The 18,315-nt window shown below is 41.1% G+C and overlaps 1 protein-coding gene across 2 annotated transcripts in view; it reads left to right on the top strand.

The window, feature by feature from the left end:
* The window catches only part of LNX1 (ligand of numb-protein X 1), a gene marked incomplete at its 5' end in the record, with an annotated part of 128,776 nt that overhangs the window by 109,097 nt on the left and 1,364 nt on the right, over positions 1–18,315 (top strand). For both annotated transcript variants that reach the window (XM_079701785.1, XM_079701786.1), the window contains 3 exons: positions 1,710–1,844; positions 7,945–8,122; positions 10,227–10,458. In XM_079701785.1, the coding sequence (XP_079557911.1) occupies positions 1,710–1,844; positions 7,945–8,122; positions 10,227–10,458 (545 nt within the window). The remainder of the gene's footprint in view (positions 1–1,709; positions 1,845–7,944; positions 8,123–10,226; positions 10,459–18,315) is intronic.

The raw sequence follows: 18,315 nt of genomic DNA, 5'->3' as shown, positions 1-18,315 counted from the left end.
GCTTGCTTCATTATTGTTTCCTGGGCTTGTTATTTTTATCCTGTTCTGACACAGGCTTTATATATGATGAGAGACACCAGGGAATTCAAGATAGGCAAATGAGCAGAGGAAGGGTATGTTAGTGATGACTGGGCAGGGCAGCAGAGGTGATGATCAGGCTTGATGTGAAGGAGAGTGAGCGGACTTAGACTTTCTTTGTAGCGTTTCCTACATTTATGTGAAATGAGTCAACTCTCCTGGCCCACCATCCACCATGTTGTTTACAGTAGACACTGCACTTTAGCAGGTGTTTTTAAACATTCATCTAATGTACAGCCACCCAACTGATGACCCCTAAGCTTCTTCAAGAGATGGCCGAGAAGAGACATTAATATAAGAATGTAAAGTCTTGAAGATTTGGGCTGGACAACTGTGGGGATTTGATTTATTGGGGGGTTCTTATTGCTTAAGGTTTTAAGACAAGGTCCCTGTTCCGGAGAGTGGGAGTGAGTTATGGGTCATGGGACCGAAGCTGCAGAGAGGCAGGAAGCGAATATCTCCACTCCCATTGTCTGAGCCCATGGAGAAGAGCATGGACTTTCCATGGCCCCCTTTCACGACCTGACTTGTCCATGGTATGACAACTGTGCCTGTGAAGCAAGAGAGCAGGCAGGCCGCTGTCCATCTGGGCTGTGATGCTCAGCCGTCTGGGGATGGGATGTAGAGGGGAACGCCTAGAACTTATTCCTCTCTTCTCCGCCTTCCTTGTCCTCAAACCTAGCCTTTCCTGGTTTCTAATCAAATCTAGTCATGACTTAGCCACGGTCAGCTTTTACTCAAGTGACAGGGAGGTCAGCAGACTACGCCATCTTGGACCACCAGGGAGCCTTGTTATAGATGTTTCACAGGTCCAAGGTCTAGTCTATCTAGCCTGCAGATCTGGAACTTCAGTAGTCAGCAGTTCTGGAATAATGACCCACACCCTGAGACACAAGTGAAACTCATCTGTGGCAGAGAGCCAATAGGTAAATTTATGGTGTGGAATGAACCTTCCTAATAATCAGTGCATTTGCTATTTGCAATGCTCTGTCCAAGTGTCAGGGTACATAGCAGAGAGGACTAGTCATCACAATTAGTGGCTGTCACATAAAAAAGGATCAAGGCAAAGGAGTTTAATCAGGCTGCATTATAACCTGCCGTCATCCTCAGATTTCTGAAATGCTCATCCTTTCCAATGCGCAAATGTTTGAAACTGTCAGACACAGGATTCCTCTTCCTGCAGTGGTAGTGTTGCTGCCACCAACTCCATTTCTTTTTCTTTATTGTTTACCTGTGGTCTTAGACCTTCGATCTGGGATTTGGGCTGGGCTACCACTTTACACTGTACATTCTGTTCTAGCTGGAAAGTCCTACAGACATGGCTTGTGTGCAGTGGAACTCATTCATTAAAAATAAATTAGCAATGTCCAACAGTATCTTTTCAAAGACTGTTGAATGAGTCAAACCTTCCCTAGTTTTTCGCTTGAAGCGACGTTCATTACCCAATTTAGGGATAAAGGAAATAACTCAAGTTCTTGCTAAATTACAAAGGGGGCATGGCCATGGAAAATACTAGAAATAATTTTTTTTCACTAAAAAAAGGTAAAACCAAACTCATCTTGGTAAGCCACTGGTGCTGGGTGCTTTGAATGGAAGCTCAGAGTGGCTAACACCTGTGTCTTATCACACAGGCCAGTGAAAGGCGCATTCACCTCGTCGTGTCCCGCCAGCTTCGGCAGCAGAGTCCTGACATCTTTCAGGAAGCTGGCTGGAACAGCAGCGGCAGCCAGTCCCCAGGGCCAGAGGACAGGAGCAACACTCCCAAGGTGAGGCCCAGCCAGGGTATGTCCACAGCTCCTGCAGGGAGCTCTTTCTTGGGAAGGCTGCATACCTGAACATTTTTAAGTGTCACCTCTGGACTTCATCACTTAAACACTATTTGACTTGTCTTGTAAAATGGAAAGCCCCAAATCCCATCTTCGAGAACTGGTGAGATAACAGGTGTCTTTCATCCAAGCAGGAGAGAGGAAGGTGCGTGAGAGTTTTGAAACCTGATCTTGAAAACCAGACCTCATATAGGGACCTAATTTCTAGCCTAAGCCAGATGGATGTCGTGTTTTTCCAACAGGCATTTGGTTTAAGGACTGCTCCCATTCACTTTGAAATGAAACAAGGTTTGCTTGGTTTCTAGTTTTTGAAGTTCCCAGTCTGCCTGAAAATTAATGATTCCCCTTTAGTAAGTTTGTTTTTGCAAGAAGGACCCAGGAAGATAATAAAAACACTTGAAGTTCATGTAACATTAGTTCATGAAGTTCGTGTAATAATTGGGATTGGGACAAACCAGAGAGCATGTGTCCTTACGGCGTTAAATTCCAGAAAAATTTTAAAACACTGTGGATGAAGCAGAATGCATCTCTAGGCAGAATGCCTCCTTCAGGGCAGCAAAGTGTAGCCTATCTTTAAGTGAGGTGACTCAGCACAATATGTACTTCTGTCATGGCTTTTATTAGAGGTAATACTGTAACCTCTCCATTTGGATGGGTATCTAAGCAACACAAACCTTGTTTAGTGCAAATTCAGAGTCCTATAGCCGTGGCTCGGCATCCTGTTGTGATGGCAATGAGTTTCTAGCCATCATTCCTCCTGGGACCTGGTTTCATTAAATCACTTGTCACTAAAATCTTACAGGTAGCCCATTCTTCTTGCAACAGAGATTAAGGAATGCCTACATTCTACATAAGGCTGTGTTTCAGTTTGGAATAACTCATGAGTTTGAGTTTTTGAGCAGTGGATACAGAAATAGTACTCAAATTTTTGATTTTGGAATACCTCTGCTTTATATACTGTTAACTGCACAGCCTACAAAGCTACACCACCTCTCCTTTCTCCAGCCAGTCAGACAGCCATGCCCCATAAATCCATAAATTTCAGGTTTATTTACAATAAACAATCTAGAAAAACCAAGTACCTCCTGCTAAAACCTTTTATGGATAAGGACTCCCTGGTGTCTTTTTGCTAATAAATACCATTAGTGTTTAAATTAAACCAATGGTATTTATTAATGGAAAACTAGCTTATTAGCTCAATTAATTAAAGTTTTAATCTAATTATAGTTAAGTTAACTAGACCATATTCTATTCTGGTTCATTACACCACTAAGAATGCAGCTTCCACCAGCACTGTGGGCTTTATAATCCCTTCCTCCTAACCATCATGAATCATGGAAACAGCTGGGGTAATCTGATAAATTTTTTGCTGCAACCTCCTGTCATGTGTCCAGTTCCTGGAAAACATATATAACAGACTGGTCTAGTGGGAAATTGTAATTATTTTCATTTTAATTTATAGTTCTATCTGCCTTCTGAAATGTACAAACACACACACACACACACACACACACACACACACTGGCATATTTAAAATTAAACTAAGACACATAGACATTTGATGATTTAGTTTTTTATGATCCTACTAAAGTTTTATTTAGAAAGCAACATGGCTTTTTGAAAGCAGGAGCTTAAATGATTCAAAGAAATACCAAAGAAGGCAAACCAAGATTTGTGAGACAGAGAAGTTGTTAGCCAATTGAAAAGTTAAAGAATGACAGGCATCAAATTTAGGAGTGTGGTTACCTCTGTGGGAGAGGAAAGGAAACGTGACCAGAGGAATATCACAGAGGGACTTGAACTGCACACAGAACCTGTATTTCTGGTGCTGCATTGCAGAGTACACGGGTAGGTCATTATGTTCATCTTTATACTTTTATTATACGTCTGAAATGTTTTCTTTTAAAAATCCAAAGCAAACATTCCATAACGTATTTTAAGAGCTGAATGATGAGTATTCAGGTGCCCATGATACTTTTTAATCAGTTTGAACTGTGTCATAAAAATTATATTTTTAAACATTAGGGAATATTCTGAGGTCTCCACAGTAGGGAAGGGGGTGGGAACAGAACACGGGTGGAAAAGAAGATCTCTGTTGTATGTAGCTCTTCTTCTTCCAACCAAAGTTAGGCACCTCTGGGTGTGAAGGGTTCGGGGTGTCGAGGGATGATGACTTGGGTTTTTCTGTCCCTAACATGGATCTCTCTCTGGTGGGGAACCGAGTGGCTGTTAGAGGCACAGGACACCTTGATTTGGGGTAGCCCAGACATTCATGCTGAGCCTGTACCTGCTCAACAAAACATCCCTGTGCTCAGTGCAGCAAGACTGCTTGGTGAGCACTGAGGAGGTATGATGGAAAGACTCTGTCTCCAGGGACTTGTATCTGAAAGCATAGACAGCACATCTCTGCAGCCAGGAGGACATAGCTTTCAGCATTCAAATCTTATATGTCATGTATTTTATTTGACAGCACTGAAGTTGGTTTGAGTTCTCTATTCAGTGAGACAAATTCTTTCTGGAATAGTTGGGTAATTAATTCTTTCATGTGTGTTTTTCTGACCATCACCTGAAACTTGATAGATTAATTTATATCACGTGTTTAAATGGTACCTCTAAAAGCAGAGCGGTGTACAGGGGAGAGCAAGGAGTTAGGGTCAGACATCCTAGGTTTCAGCACTCAATCTTTCTCCTGCCAGTTGTGATTCATTGATCAAATTTTTTTTTTAATGGTGAGCCTCGGTTTGCCTGGCCTGACACATGGAAGTAAACAACAAATAATTTTTTCTTTTCCTAAAGGAGTATCTGGCCAGTCTGTACATTATTCAGGCAATATTTATTCATGACAAAATAATTAAGGCCTCAGTAACACTCCCTATTAACTGGAGTGGCAGGAGAGAAGCCAATGGAACTTCTGGAATATTTCACAGGATATGTAATTTTGCTGCTTTCACATGAATTTAGCAACATATTTTTTAACCAAAGTATTCTCAGATAAAAGCCATATCTTCATTTAACTGCATTTCTTTTAGCCACAGGTTTGCCGTATGTGGGCATTCTGACCCATTTTATAGATGAAGTCAGAGGAACCTGGAGTGATTACAGTATTATGAAATCTCTCGCTTATTACTATTAGAACCCAAATAGCGCTTCCCTGGTGGCGCAGTGGTTGAGAATCTGCCTGCCAATGCAGGGGACACGGGTTCGATACCTGGTCTGGGAAGATCCCACGTGCCGCCGAGCAGCTAGACCCGTGCACCACAACTACTGAGCCTGTGCGTCTGGAGCCTGTGCTCCGCAACAAAAGAGGCCGTGACACTGAGGCCCGCTCACCGCGATGAAGAGCGGCCCCCGCTCACCACAACTAGAGAAAGCCCTCGCACAGAAACGAAGACCCAACACAGCCAAAAATAAATAAATTAATTAATTAGTTAATTTAAAAAAATTATATAGAACCTAAATAGCAACAAACGATGTTCAAACTTTCTACTAGAAAGGCAATTAAAGTATCGGAATTTTTTTCACCTGGGTAAACATTCTAAATACTGTATTGCTAAAACCCCGTACTCGATGAATTGTGGGAAATTAGCATTTTCACAGCGTATTGTTGAGATTATAAATGATAGAGCTGTTTCAAAGGTAGTTTATCAATATCTGTCAAAATGTTAAATGCTCAGGCTCTTTGATTTAGCAGTTATACTTCTAGGACATTAGCCTGAAGAAATATTTACACAAGTGCACAAGATATGTGTGTCTAAGGATATTCACAGTGACACTGTTTAATTTTGTGAAAGACTGTAAAAAACCCAAAAGGTCATTAATGGTGGATATGGCATATTCACACAATGAAATACTAGGCAGCTGTTCAAGAAGAGATAAAGTGTGTGTGTGTGTGTGTGCTTGTGTGTGTATATTTACATAAAAAAGATGTCCTTATTTTCCAGAGCATTCCATATGTGTATAAGGCACCACCTTGAGAGATTGACTAACTACCCTTACAATACCCCAGGCCCCCTAAAAATAATGGAGTTAAGCACTTCTTTGAGAGCCCAGGGAATACATGCCTTATGAATATCCCCAGGAACAAGCTGAAGCAGCAGGGCAGCCTGTTGGAGTCTCTGGGTTTAGAGCTTTGCCCTGAGTTGGGGGCATTTCAGAACTGCCTGCATCTCCAAGCTGGGATCTTTTGAGAGATATTTGTGGTTAAAGGAAGAGACATCCTGAATCTAATTGCTTTTTAAAAAGGAAAAGTCATGTACTAAGGACAGATCTTGAGATCCCCTCCAAGTCTACTCCTTTGCCTCAGCTGGAATGCTAGAACCACTATGTTCATACTGTTACTTGCTTGTCTTGTCTTGAAACTTTTCTCTGAAGAAAGCCCCATTTCAGTTTTACAGCCTTCATCTGACAACCAATCTCTACAGGGCACTTCAAAGTTCTAAGGTTTATATAAACACAACCCGGACCTTACAAGTACGAATTGTAACATATACCTTGCTATACTCTTAATTTCCAATTTATTATTCTATTACTATCAAAAACAATGTGGCAATTTGCAATTCATCCATCCATTTATTCGACAAACATGTACTTACCATCATCAATGTGTTAAACACAATGTTCAGGGCTAGGGATACAGTCACAGGGCATTACTGTATACAATAAGGCCATTAAAACAGATGTGGGTTATTTAAAACCATAGGAAATCATCAGATAATAAATGCACAAAAATCCTAGGCTTAGCTTGCTTCATAATGAAGCATTAAAAATTGATTCTGTACATGAAAGCATTAGTTCTGTATGATGTCAACCATCAAATTTACAGAAGTTTGATTATAGTTCATTTGATTTGTTGCATAGATAATATATTCACAGGGTTAAAAAAATGGGAAGTATATACTAAGTTTCTCACCCTTCCCTGATCTTCCCAGTTTCCCCCTCCACCCCCATGAAACCACTTTTTCTTCCAGAATTTCTTTATGAAAATGCAAGTATCAGTACAAATTCTTATTTCCCTCCTTTTTTTTTTTTAAAAAAAATGAAAGGTAGTATACTTATATTTTGTTCTGTAGCTTGGTTATTTTTGTCAGATGTGTTTTTAAATTTTCTTTCTTTAGATAGAACTTAAGCTATGTTTTGAGCCATAGACTTCTTTGAGGTTTGATCAAGTGTTATAAGTATTTATTTGCAGTGCAAATGCCCACCTAGTCTCCTAGGTCACTGCCCAAGCAGGAAGGAGAATAACTTTTTTGAACAATATATATTGATACATATTCATTGATAAAGCAGTACCCTTGACCTACTCTTATTGCTTCAAGATAATGTTGAATGTGGCTTCAACGTTTTTAATCTAGTGTTGTTGAATCAAATCACAATTTGCTCTTGAAAATTTGGTCTACAATGTGTATTATATAATGTATATATTATGTTTTATGTAATAAAATTAAAGGCTATAACTGCACATTATTTAGGACTGCTAAAGTAAGAGTAAAGTTGTCAGCTGGGGCAAACCTAGATATTGGTGAGATTTTAGAGTATAATATCTAGGAAATTCATTATTTTTCTTTGAGGATTTCTGTCATTGATTACCTGCATAAATTAAACTGGAACTACTTAATTTAAATATGGTTACATTTTAACTTAGAAAAACTTCCTGATGTTCATGCAAGACGAGAGTTTTACGAAATGTTGACTCACTGTATCAGGAATAAATGGGTCACCTGAAAAATTTTGGGTGCAGTTCACTTTGTATACTTACTATTTCTCCAGTGGTCTCCAACCTATTCCTCTTCCCATTTTTTACTTCTCCCATTTGGAATATAACTTTTCTCTGAGTCAGCCTATGGAATTTGGGATAATGTAACTCTGTTGAGAGTGAGGACCAAGTGAGGAGTTCTCTGCCTCTCTCTCCCTCCTTCTCTCTATGTACAACCAAGAACCACCATCATATATTTACGCAATCTTGGTAGTTTTTTGTATGTAAGAAATGCAAACCCACTTATGAACAAATGTGCTATATTTGTTTTTCTGTCTGTGCCTGCAGCCCCTCCACTCTGCGGTCACTTGTCACGAGAAGGTGGTAAGTGTCCAAAAAGACCCCAGTGAATCACTCGGCATGACCGTTGCAGGGGGAGCATCACATAGGGAGTGGAATTTGCCAATCTATGTCATCAGTGTTGAGCCCGGAGGAGTCATAAGCAGAGATGGAAGAATAAAAACAGGTAAAAAGTAAAGAGACTTAAGGTACTGGGGCAGCAGAGTGTTAAAAGGAATTAGCGGCTTACTGGGTTAGGTAACTGTTTCCAGAATTAACAAGAGAATGTGAGGGTGATCTGGCCAGGGCATCTGTTACCCATTGACCATGATTGGTTTGGGTATAGTTCCTGGACCGGGTTTCACCCCTCTTGGTTCATGTGGGTTGATGTGGGCCACCTTGCTTGCTGGTAAAGTGAGAATTTGCAAACAATGCCAAGAATTAATAGGGAAGAGCTACAGTTATGAGCAAGTTGCCTTGATTAACTGGCATAATTTGGTTCCATTCATTCTAAGTAATTCTTTGGTGGATTGATCCAGTGATGAAACTGTTCATGAATTGTTCCATTTATGGGTTGGATAGGAGAAATGATTTGATAGATTTTGATTCAGTGAATATTTATTAAGTGAAAATATCAAGCCAGGTACTTTCCCATTGATGATAAAGTAGATTCACTACTTTAATCTTATGTGACTTGGGCTCCTTAGAGTGAAGGAAAGAGATGTCCAATTTGTATCTTTGATAGTATTGTCAATTCACATGGATGGGTAGCTGATGGTTGAGCAGATATGCCCTTTCAGGGTGTTCAGATTCAAGAAATAAAATGTGAAGTTTTTGAAGTACAGTTGCTCAGCCTGAGGGGTAACAGGGGGATGGCATGTGTGAAGGGGTTCAGTCAGCCAACCTAACGGTGCTTCTCTGGGGCTCAGGATGAACTCAAGGCCTTTCCCGTCTTTCTCCTCCTGTCCTTTTACTCTTGCTACAGTTATTCTGTGTGAGAAAGTTGATATTCAAAGGAGGCAGAAAAACAGGAGGGAGATAAAAAGATAGGAAATGGAGGTAGGGGAGGTATGTACTTTAGTTTCTCTTTTCTTTTTCACCCAAGCACCCGGGTGGAGAACGATGAGGTCAACCACGAAGTGACTTATTAGTGAGAGAACGTGAGCAGAGGGTTATATGATAGGATGGCCCTGCACACAGTAGGGGCTTAACCAGTGGTAGCTGTCAGCACCTTTGCACTGAATAGAAACGGAACCTCTTCTTCCCACCTCTTTAGGAACACAGTTCCAGGCCCACTGTTCTTAACTGCCGCAGACTCATCTGTCAGACTCTCTCATGGGAAGCTTATTATTTATTCATTCAACCCTTATTTATTGGGTGCCTACTACATGCCTGGCTCCGTGTGGGTGCTGGGCGCTTTGGCCACATGCTCCGCCTTTGTGCTAAAAATGGGAAGAAAAGGAAAAAAAAGGAGGTTTTCTTTGATTAAATAGTGAACGTGGCTATTTTATCTCCCTTCCTTCCTTCCTTCCTCCCTCCCTCCCTCCCTCTCCTCTTTCCTTCCTCCCTCCCTCTCTTCTTTCCTTCCTTCCTTCCTCCCTCCCTCTTCTTTCCTTCCTTCCTCCCTCTCTTCCTTCCTTCCTCCCTCCCTCCCTCTCTTTCCTTCCTCCCTCCCTCTCTTCCTTCCTTCCTCTCTCCCTCCCTCTCTCTCTTTCCTTCCTCCCTCCCTCCCTCTCTTCCTTCCTTCCTCCCTCCCTTTCCTTCCTTCCTCCCTCCCTCCCTCTCTCTCTTTCCTTCCTCCCTCCCTCTTCTTTCCTTCCTCCCTCCCTCTCTTCCTTCCTTCCTTCCTCCCTCCCTCTCTTCTTTCCTCCCTCCCTCCCTCCCTCTCTTCTTTCCTCCCTCCCTCTCTTTCCTTCCTCCCTCCTCCCTCTCTTCTTTCCTTCCTTCCTTCCTCCCTCCCTCTTCTTTCCTTCCTTCCTCCCTCTCTTCCTTCCTTCCTCCCTCCCTCCCTCTCTTTCCTTCCTTTCTTCCTCCCTCCCTCTCTTCCTTTTTAAGGCAAGAGCCAAATACCAATAGGTGTGCTTTAGAATCCCCCCCACATGATTTACCAGCGCCTTGGCACATGCGCACCGCTCGCTATTTGAGGTGTGAAAACCCAGCCGCATGTTGACGGGAGGCTAAGGAAGTGCCCCTTGCCCTCCCCACGTACCCGCATCCCAGTCAGTCCCTGCCCCTTTGCCTTTCCAGTTTGCACTCTTACTAAGAATGGCTTCTGCTTCTCCGGTCACTAGGTGACGTTCTGTTGAATGTGAACGGGATTGAACTAACAGAGGTCAGCCGGAGCGAGGCGGTTGCTTTATTGAAAAGCACATCCTCCTCGGTGGTACTTAAAGCTTTGGAAGTCAGAGAATGCGAGCCCCAGGAAGAAGGCAGCAGCCCAGCAGCGCTAGACTCCAACCACAAAGGCACGGCCCCACCTGGCAACCGGTCCCCATCCTGGGTCATGTGGCTGGAATTACCACGGTGAGTCCCAGCGTGACGTCCTTGGGGAGGTGTGGGAGGAAACAATGATAGTTCTTAGACCACTGTTTCACTCTCTTGGGCTGATTCAGGGCACTGACATGTTAATGAGACCCAGGCTTGGTTGCGGGTCTATTTGAAAGAATTTGTGTTCCCTTTTGTAACTGAAACTGCAGTAATTCTTGGGCAGGGACGAAAGCCTGGATGTGGAAACACTGGCCTTCACGGCGAGGAGCTCGTAGGGCTGCCACGTTTGATTGTGTGCGTTGTATGTGCGTCAGGAAGCTCAGTCGACAGAGAGAGGGCGCTGTTTTCACACACTCTGGAGCAGGGCAAGGTCACCTTTTCTCAACTGGCTAGTGGCGGGCCTAGGAACTTGCATGGAGGTAAAACCCGTCTGTGGCTTCACCTCTCCAGCTCTCCGGTGGCCCCAGCTAAACCCAGAGCAACGCAGCAGCACATTTTGCCTTTGCCCAGATGTTGGGTCCTGTGTTGATTGAGGGCCTATCTCAGATCACCTCTCCCTTGTTCCTACTCTTGAAAAGTCCTCCTGTAAACCTTCAGGAAGCAACTAGTTTGTCATCTCAGTGAGATGTAACTAGAGCATTAGAGGGGAGCCAGATAAATGTTTCGGAAAGTTCAGGAAAGGATTTGAAGGCAGCCTTGCTAAATGGCTAGATACAGAAATCAAATATTCGAAGGAGGGATAAATTGGGGTTTGCTCACCTGCATCAGAGCATAAACTCTTGGCCTTCAAAGGATTGCCTTAATAATTCCAAATGCATGACTTAAATGTTAAACATTAGAGTCACTGATGATGATATGCTGGCAGAGGATTAAATGAATGAAAGTAGGATGTTTGGTTTTAGTACATTTTTCTCGAGGGTGGAGATAGGTTGGTCTCTCTCTCTCTCTTTTAATTTTAAATGAGGTTTTAGAAAACATCCCTACCTCAAATACACACTGAGATTCCCTTTTTAGCCTTCACTAGTTGATAAAATATTTTTTAAACGAGTACATTTTAAGTTAAAAACTGGGCATTGAGTTTAAAAAATGTTTTAATTTTTTAAAAAAATTTTCTTCCTGGGTGGAAGAAGAGAATGTTACTTTAACTAAAATCATATGAAAAAAAAATTTCTAAAACTTCAATCTATTAAAATGGATCATTTAAAAAATATTTTTGTGCTTAAAAGCTACTTGTCTTATAAAACAGAGTTCCTTGCCGTTCATTCATGTAAAGACAGAACAAATGTGAGACGTGTTTTACTTCACGTACAACCAAGTGAATGGCTTTCTCTCCCTCTACGTTTGCCCTTGACTTTGGGCACAGCACTTCCCTGCTCTTATCAGAAGTCCAATCTGGATTTTGCTCATTTCCTTTAGAAGAAGAGAAAGTGTGAAGCCAGCAAAGACAGCACTGGTTTGCAGTCCCCCTGGCAATTTTTAGTTTCCTTCATCCCCTCCTCTCCTCGTAGTAATAAGCACAGTGAACATTCAGAGGGCACCAAAGGGTAGAGAGAGAGTGAAAGGGAGTCTTCCACCCTTGGCCCCTCAGATCTGCTCAACAGAGGTCACAGTTACCAATGACTTGTGTAATTTTCCAGGGAGTGTCTATGTCAGAGGTTGGTAAACTTTTTCTGAAAAGGGCCAGAGAGTGCAGATTTGGAGGGTCATGCTGTCTCTGTTGCCGCTATTCATTTCTGCTGTTGTGGTGTGAAAGCAGCCATAGACAGTCAATACATAGATGAATGGGCATGCCTGTTTATTTATAAAATTGGGTGTTGGGCTGGGCTGTAGTTTGCTGACCCCTAGTCTAGGTATATATATACACACACACATACAATGGTAACATATACACTATGATGTACAATAATTTTTTTTAATCTAAGAATATACTTTGGGTATCATTTCACATCAGTACACATCAAGCTGCCTCATTCTTTTCTATGGCCAATAGTATTCTCTTGTATAGAAGTACCATATTGATTCAGCCAGTCCTGTTGGTAGTGGACACTTGGGTTGTTTTCATCTTTCATAAGCAATGTTGCAAAAAGAATTCATAAGGAAGGTACGGGGCTTCCCTGGTGGCGCAGTGGTTGAGAATCTGCCTGCTAATGCAGGGGACACGGTTCGAGCCCTGGGCTGGGAGGATCCCACATGCCGCGGAGCGACTAGGCCCGTGAGCCACAACTACTGAGCCTGCGTGTCTGGAGCCTATGCTCCTCAACAAGAGAGGCCGCGATAGTGAGAGGCCCGCGCACCGCGATGAAGAGTGACCCCCACTTGCCACAACTAGAGAAAGCCCTCGCACAGAAACGAAGACCCAACACAGCAAAAATAAATAAAAATAAATTAATAAACTCCTACCCCCAACATCTTAAAAAAAAAAAAAGTTAGTGTGAGTTTGCAGGCAGTATCCAGAGAATTAATGCAAATATGGTTTGGACCTAGATTAACAGATAATTTCCCTCTAAAAAAAAAAAAAAAAAAGGAAGGTACGATGATGCTCATTGCACTGTTGTTGTGTCCACTACCAATAGGAACTAGTTAAAGAAATCATGCTATATCTGTACAACCCTGTGATAGGTTACCTGGTTATAAAACTATCTGATCACCTCTTTTTGGATTTCATAGGCATTGCATCACTGACTCACACTGAGTGGTGATGTGGAGAAGTGAGGCCTGTCTCATTTCTTTCCTTCTCTATGTGGCTTGGTCTTTCTACCTAACGTTCAAGATAAATGTCTGTTATTTGGCGTCTTCTTTTCAGGGAGTCCAGATATGTATTTGTTACCTCTTTTTGTTTTATATCTTTCATTTTCTCTTGAATCCTTTTCAATTCTGTTTACTTTCATTCTGCTTTCTTTGTTTGTTTTGATCTGTCCTTCATAACCCTTACTGTGTTTTCAGTAGTACATCTTTGCCTTTGTAGTCACTTTCATTTCTGTGTTCTTATTTTTCCCTTCCACGTCTTTCTTCTCGGCCCATTTCTTCTCCTCTTGTCTTATATCTCCCCTTGAAATCTTATATCTCTGCCTTAATCTCTTTTACAGAGCCATTGTTTCAGAAGTATTTTAAATTCACAGTAACAGGGTTGGTTATAAATTTCCTTTTCTCTAGCAGCATTTCATTTCTGTGGTAGCATTTTTCTGGTGAGTGGTTTTTGTCTGTTACTGTTTTTACTGTTACTCTCCGCCTTTTCTTTTATAATGTGTCTCTGGTTCATTTTTAAACCTTTGAGCTAAATTTTTCTTGGAGTGGCTGTTTGCTGGAGGTTTATAAAAAAAAGGAAGGAACCAGGGCCATCTTGCAGGTTGGCATTTCTGATCTTGACTGCATAGAGCCCCAAAGGTGCCAGGTTCTCCCTCACTGATGCAATACCATGGGCATAAATGTCTCTAGTCATTTGGCATTAGTGATGTCCTAAGAGTTTCAGGCCTTAGCAAAAGTTACTTACCTGCCGGAACCACTAGAGATTTAGGCTGCAAATAGTTTTTTTTTGGTTTGTTTTTTTTTTAATTCACAAAGGAGACATTTCCCTCCGAGTTATACATTTACCCAGTCAAACCTTTTCCCCTTTTGCTTAACAGATTTTGAGGGAAAACTATTTGCCCTAAAGTATGATCCAGCCACTTACCTAAGATTCCCTACCGGTGAAGAAAAGTGATATGTCAGCAGGTCTGGAAACAATCTCTTTTCTAGGACATTGTGATCATGTCCTTAAGTGCAGTCCAACACGTAGAATGAATGTATATGAAGAGGGTGCCATTAGTATGCTGAACCAGTGGGTGTCAGATATAATAAATAGTAGCAGAGAGTAAAAGTAGGTTATTAAGGACAATGCAAATATGTCTCACCCTTATCAGGGTGCCTTTTGTACACCCCTGGGCAGTAGCTCCAGACATGGGCTCTAAGCTATACAAATTATCAGATGCCATTCACTTGGAGGGGATTCAGAAAACACTGAAGACCTTCTGCTTTATTCACTGTTGGCTCTCAGGGCCCACACTCCACATCTGGAAGTCTTTGAAAACATGCTCTCATCTGGACTAGTATGATAGTGATACTCATTAACTCATTTCTTCTCTTGCCTAAGTATGTAAACTTTCACTTTCCTGAACTTCATAAAGCATTTTGATGAGGATTGTCTGTATTGAAGAGCAAGGAGGCAAATATCATGTTTTTTTTTTTTAAGTCAAAAACTTTTACATTTTAACTATAGGACAGGGACAGTGTCAAGTACATCCAAACCCAGAATAGAAATAACAACTGCAACAGTAGCTCATACTGATATAACCTTTTCTGTGTGCCAGGCACTCTGCTAAGAGCTTTACATGTTCTTTGCATTTTTCACTCATTTAAAGCTCACCTCAGTCCTATGATCTAGGTACTAATATTATCCCCACTTTAAAGATAGGAGACTGAAGCACAGAGTGGTTAAGTAACTTGCCCAAGGTAACATGCTAGTTAATATGCAGAACTGGGATTTGAACCAGGCTGCCTGGTTGGGATCTTAAGGGATCTTAACCACTACGCAATGTTTGGTGAGCATCCTTTAGGAGGATGTGAAGCCTATATTTAGCTTTTATAATTTGAGTCTTAACCGTTTCTCTCTTTACTGTAAACAAGTTCTGCAGGAGTGTAAATGCCTCAGATCTCTGTCATTCAGTGGATGTGTCATGCACTCAGCAGCGTATTTCTCTTCATTGCTTAGCCTCTTAGGCCTCAATTTTCTTCCCATTCTCCTCCCCACCTCCCACCATTACCTTCCCTGTGTGATGTTTGCTAATAAGTAACAGTCAATCAGAAATCAAATGAGTAACTCCTGGCGAAGTCATTTAAGGAGCAAAATTAGTCTTTTATAATTGCCCCAAACTCACCTATATTTATGGTGGGATATGAAGGCACTTCTAATGTGTTTGTTGTAATAGTGGGTGGAGCCGCCACAGGAATACCTAGTGTCTCTGTAGGTCTTTAAATGGCTCTGCTTAGCAGGCATTTGTTGAATGAAATAATCAATAGAGTAGGTTCTAGGAATAGCCCTCATGGACTTCGTAATACAGTAAGCAACAACATGTCATAGTAAATTATTAAAAATTATGAATTAAAGAAGTTATAATTAAAATATTATGTAGGCACAGGGTGCTTTGGGAACCTAGAAAATACATTGGAGTGAATGGTGGTATGTTTCATCTAGCTGGAGGATATAACCAAACTAGGAGAGTTAAGAATATCAGTTACTTTTCACCATCATGCTATGTAACAAACTAGCTACAAAACCTCAGTAGCAGAAAGTGAAAGTCAAAGACGGAAGATGGAAGTGAGGCTGCCCACATCTGGAGCGTGCAGGCCAAGGCTGCAGAGCCCTGGGCCCCCAGTGAGCGGCCCCTCTGATGTGCAGAATGCCCGTTCTGCAGGGAACATCAGACACAGATCAGCTTCAGCTGATCCAGGCCAGGCGTGATTGATCTTGGCTGGCTCCCTCATGCATTTGCAGTCCTTTCTGGGTCGTTTAGGTGGCTCTGCTAATTTTGGCTGGCCGTGCTCCTGTGTCTAGATTTGGCTGGCTCTGGCCAACATCCCACTGATGATCTTATGGCTGAATCCAGAATTGGAGGGGGGCACCACAGAATTATACAATAAGTGGCACGGATGATACCAGGGAAGGGTGATGACTTGGGGCCATTAATGTAATTATTTTACACAGTAAGGAAGAATGAGGAGTTATTAGTTGTTTTGGACTTGCTGAGGTTGAGATACCAGTGGAACATCAAGTTTGATAAACATGTCTACAGCAGCAATTCCCAAAGTTTTTTTTCAAGACCCCTACAGTTATTTGGAGTATTGATGATCCCCAAGAGCTTTTGCTTATATAGGTTATACCTATTAATATTTTACCTTATTATAAATTAATCTGAAGAATTTTATTAAATCATTTAAAATAATCCATTATATTATTAATATAAATAACATCTTTTATAAGAAGCAGTATTTTAAAAAATTACAAGAGTGGCAGTGTATGTTTTTTGCAAACCTCTTTAATGTTTGGCTTAATACAAGATAACTCTGGACTCTCATATCTACTTATGCATCCAGTGTCGTGCCAGATCACCTATCACATGTCCTCTGGAAAATGTCACCACATGCTTGTAAGAAAATGAGAATGACTCACTAATGTTATGTTGAAATTTTTGTATTGGTAACATAAAAATTTTAGATGATTATTTTTATAGCTTGTCCACATGGAATAAAATATCAAGAGTCAAGGTCCAAAGTGATAATTAATGAAAAAACCCAATGGTCAAAAGGGTGAGAAATACTTAAGTTTCGAGTATTGCTCCATGTACCCATTTATATGTTTTAAAGAACGTTAAAACATATTTAATCATAACCTTGGGTAAGAAGCACCGACCAGCTCTCCTCCGAACATTGGGCATAGGTGGGAACATAATGCTCTAGTGTCTGGGGAACAATTACCTGCTTTGAACATGAGCAGTCAGTGAGCCACTGTGTAAATGTGGTATCAAACACACCACAACTCCTACAGGATGAATTTACTAACATCAAGTATTACTGTGAAATACAGCAAAATGAGTATTTTATAATAAAAATATGGTTATGTTTCATTTAATGAATTCATATTTTTCAGCAATTTCAGTGAAATTATTGTAAATGATATATATGTATGACAACAGATACAAAACTGAGTTGAATTTTAGGACTACATTTTAAAGTTACCCACCAGACAAACCCAAAGCTTGTTTTACTTCAAATGGGAGTCAAAATGCCATGAAAAAAGTCATATTACATTGATTAGCAAGGTCAGTAACAAATGTAATGACCAACTTCATCACCAGAACATTTCTCAAGAGACTTTTTATTGGTTTTTCAAAAAAAAATTAGTATTTCAAGGTACAGTTTATAAACAAAATCACCAAATCTTGACTTTTACCAACATGAAAATGCTAATTCTCTTTCAAACCAGTTCCTGGACTGGGGTATTTTGGAGTCAAATCCAGCTCCTGACATACCTCTGTCATAACTGTAACAGTTTTGTACTTAGCCTGCACCTATGTTAACACTGATCCAACTGCCACTGAATAATGAAAGGAACAGCTTCCTCAATCAAAGTTTCTATTTTAGCTGAGGGTTCTACCCATTTACAAAAGACCTGTGGTCTTTCTCCCATTCCTGTTATAACTTGCTATTCAGTTTACCGCCAGTTTTTTCTCCTTCAGTATGAATCATTCTTACAATCTTTAAATGTACCTCAATCTCCATTCACTGTATTATGCTGCCTGCATTCTTCTCTATAACCTATCAAACATGTAAAACTATGTATAAACTGGTATCTTTCAAAAGTCAGAACTTCAGCCAATGAATGAATGAATTAATGAAATACATTTTTCACTGAGATATTAACCATTTATTCAAAGAATTTTTCCTTCATTAAAAATTATTTACATCCATAAGGAAATAAAAATATATCTGTAAGTATGCTTGAATGTGGTTCATCAGTAAAGATTTAGGCATAACTAACTTTTTAATATAAGTTGAGAAATTAAACCTTTGTCAGAAATCTTTAAGCCAGAAATGATTCTTTTCCAGTAGACATATAAACAGAACATAATAGATGGTGTCTCTTTTAAAAGGGTGGTTAGCTCTGGAAAAGAGAAGTTCAATTAGAAAAATCCAGCTAGGGCTTCCCTGCTGGCGCAGTGTTTGAGAGTCCGCCTGCCGATGCAGGGGACATGGGTTCGTGCCCCGGTCCGGGAAGATCCCACATGCGGAGCGGCTGGGCACGTGAGCCATGGCCGCTGAGCCTGCGCGTCCGGAGCCTGTGCTCCGCAACGGGAGAGG

Source organism: Hyperoodon ampullatus (genome assembly GCF_949752795.1).
Source record: "Hyperoodon ampullatus genome assembly, chromosome: 1".
Classification (NCBI taxonomy): Eukaryota; Metazoa; Chordata; class Mammalia; order Artiodactyla; family Ziphiidae; genus Hyperoodon; species Hyperoodon ampullatus.
This window is presented reverse-complemented; position numbering and strand designations above follow the sequence as displayed.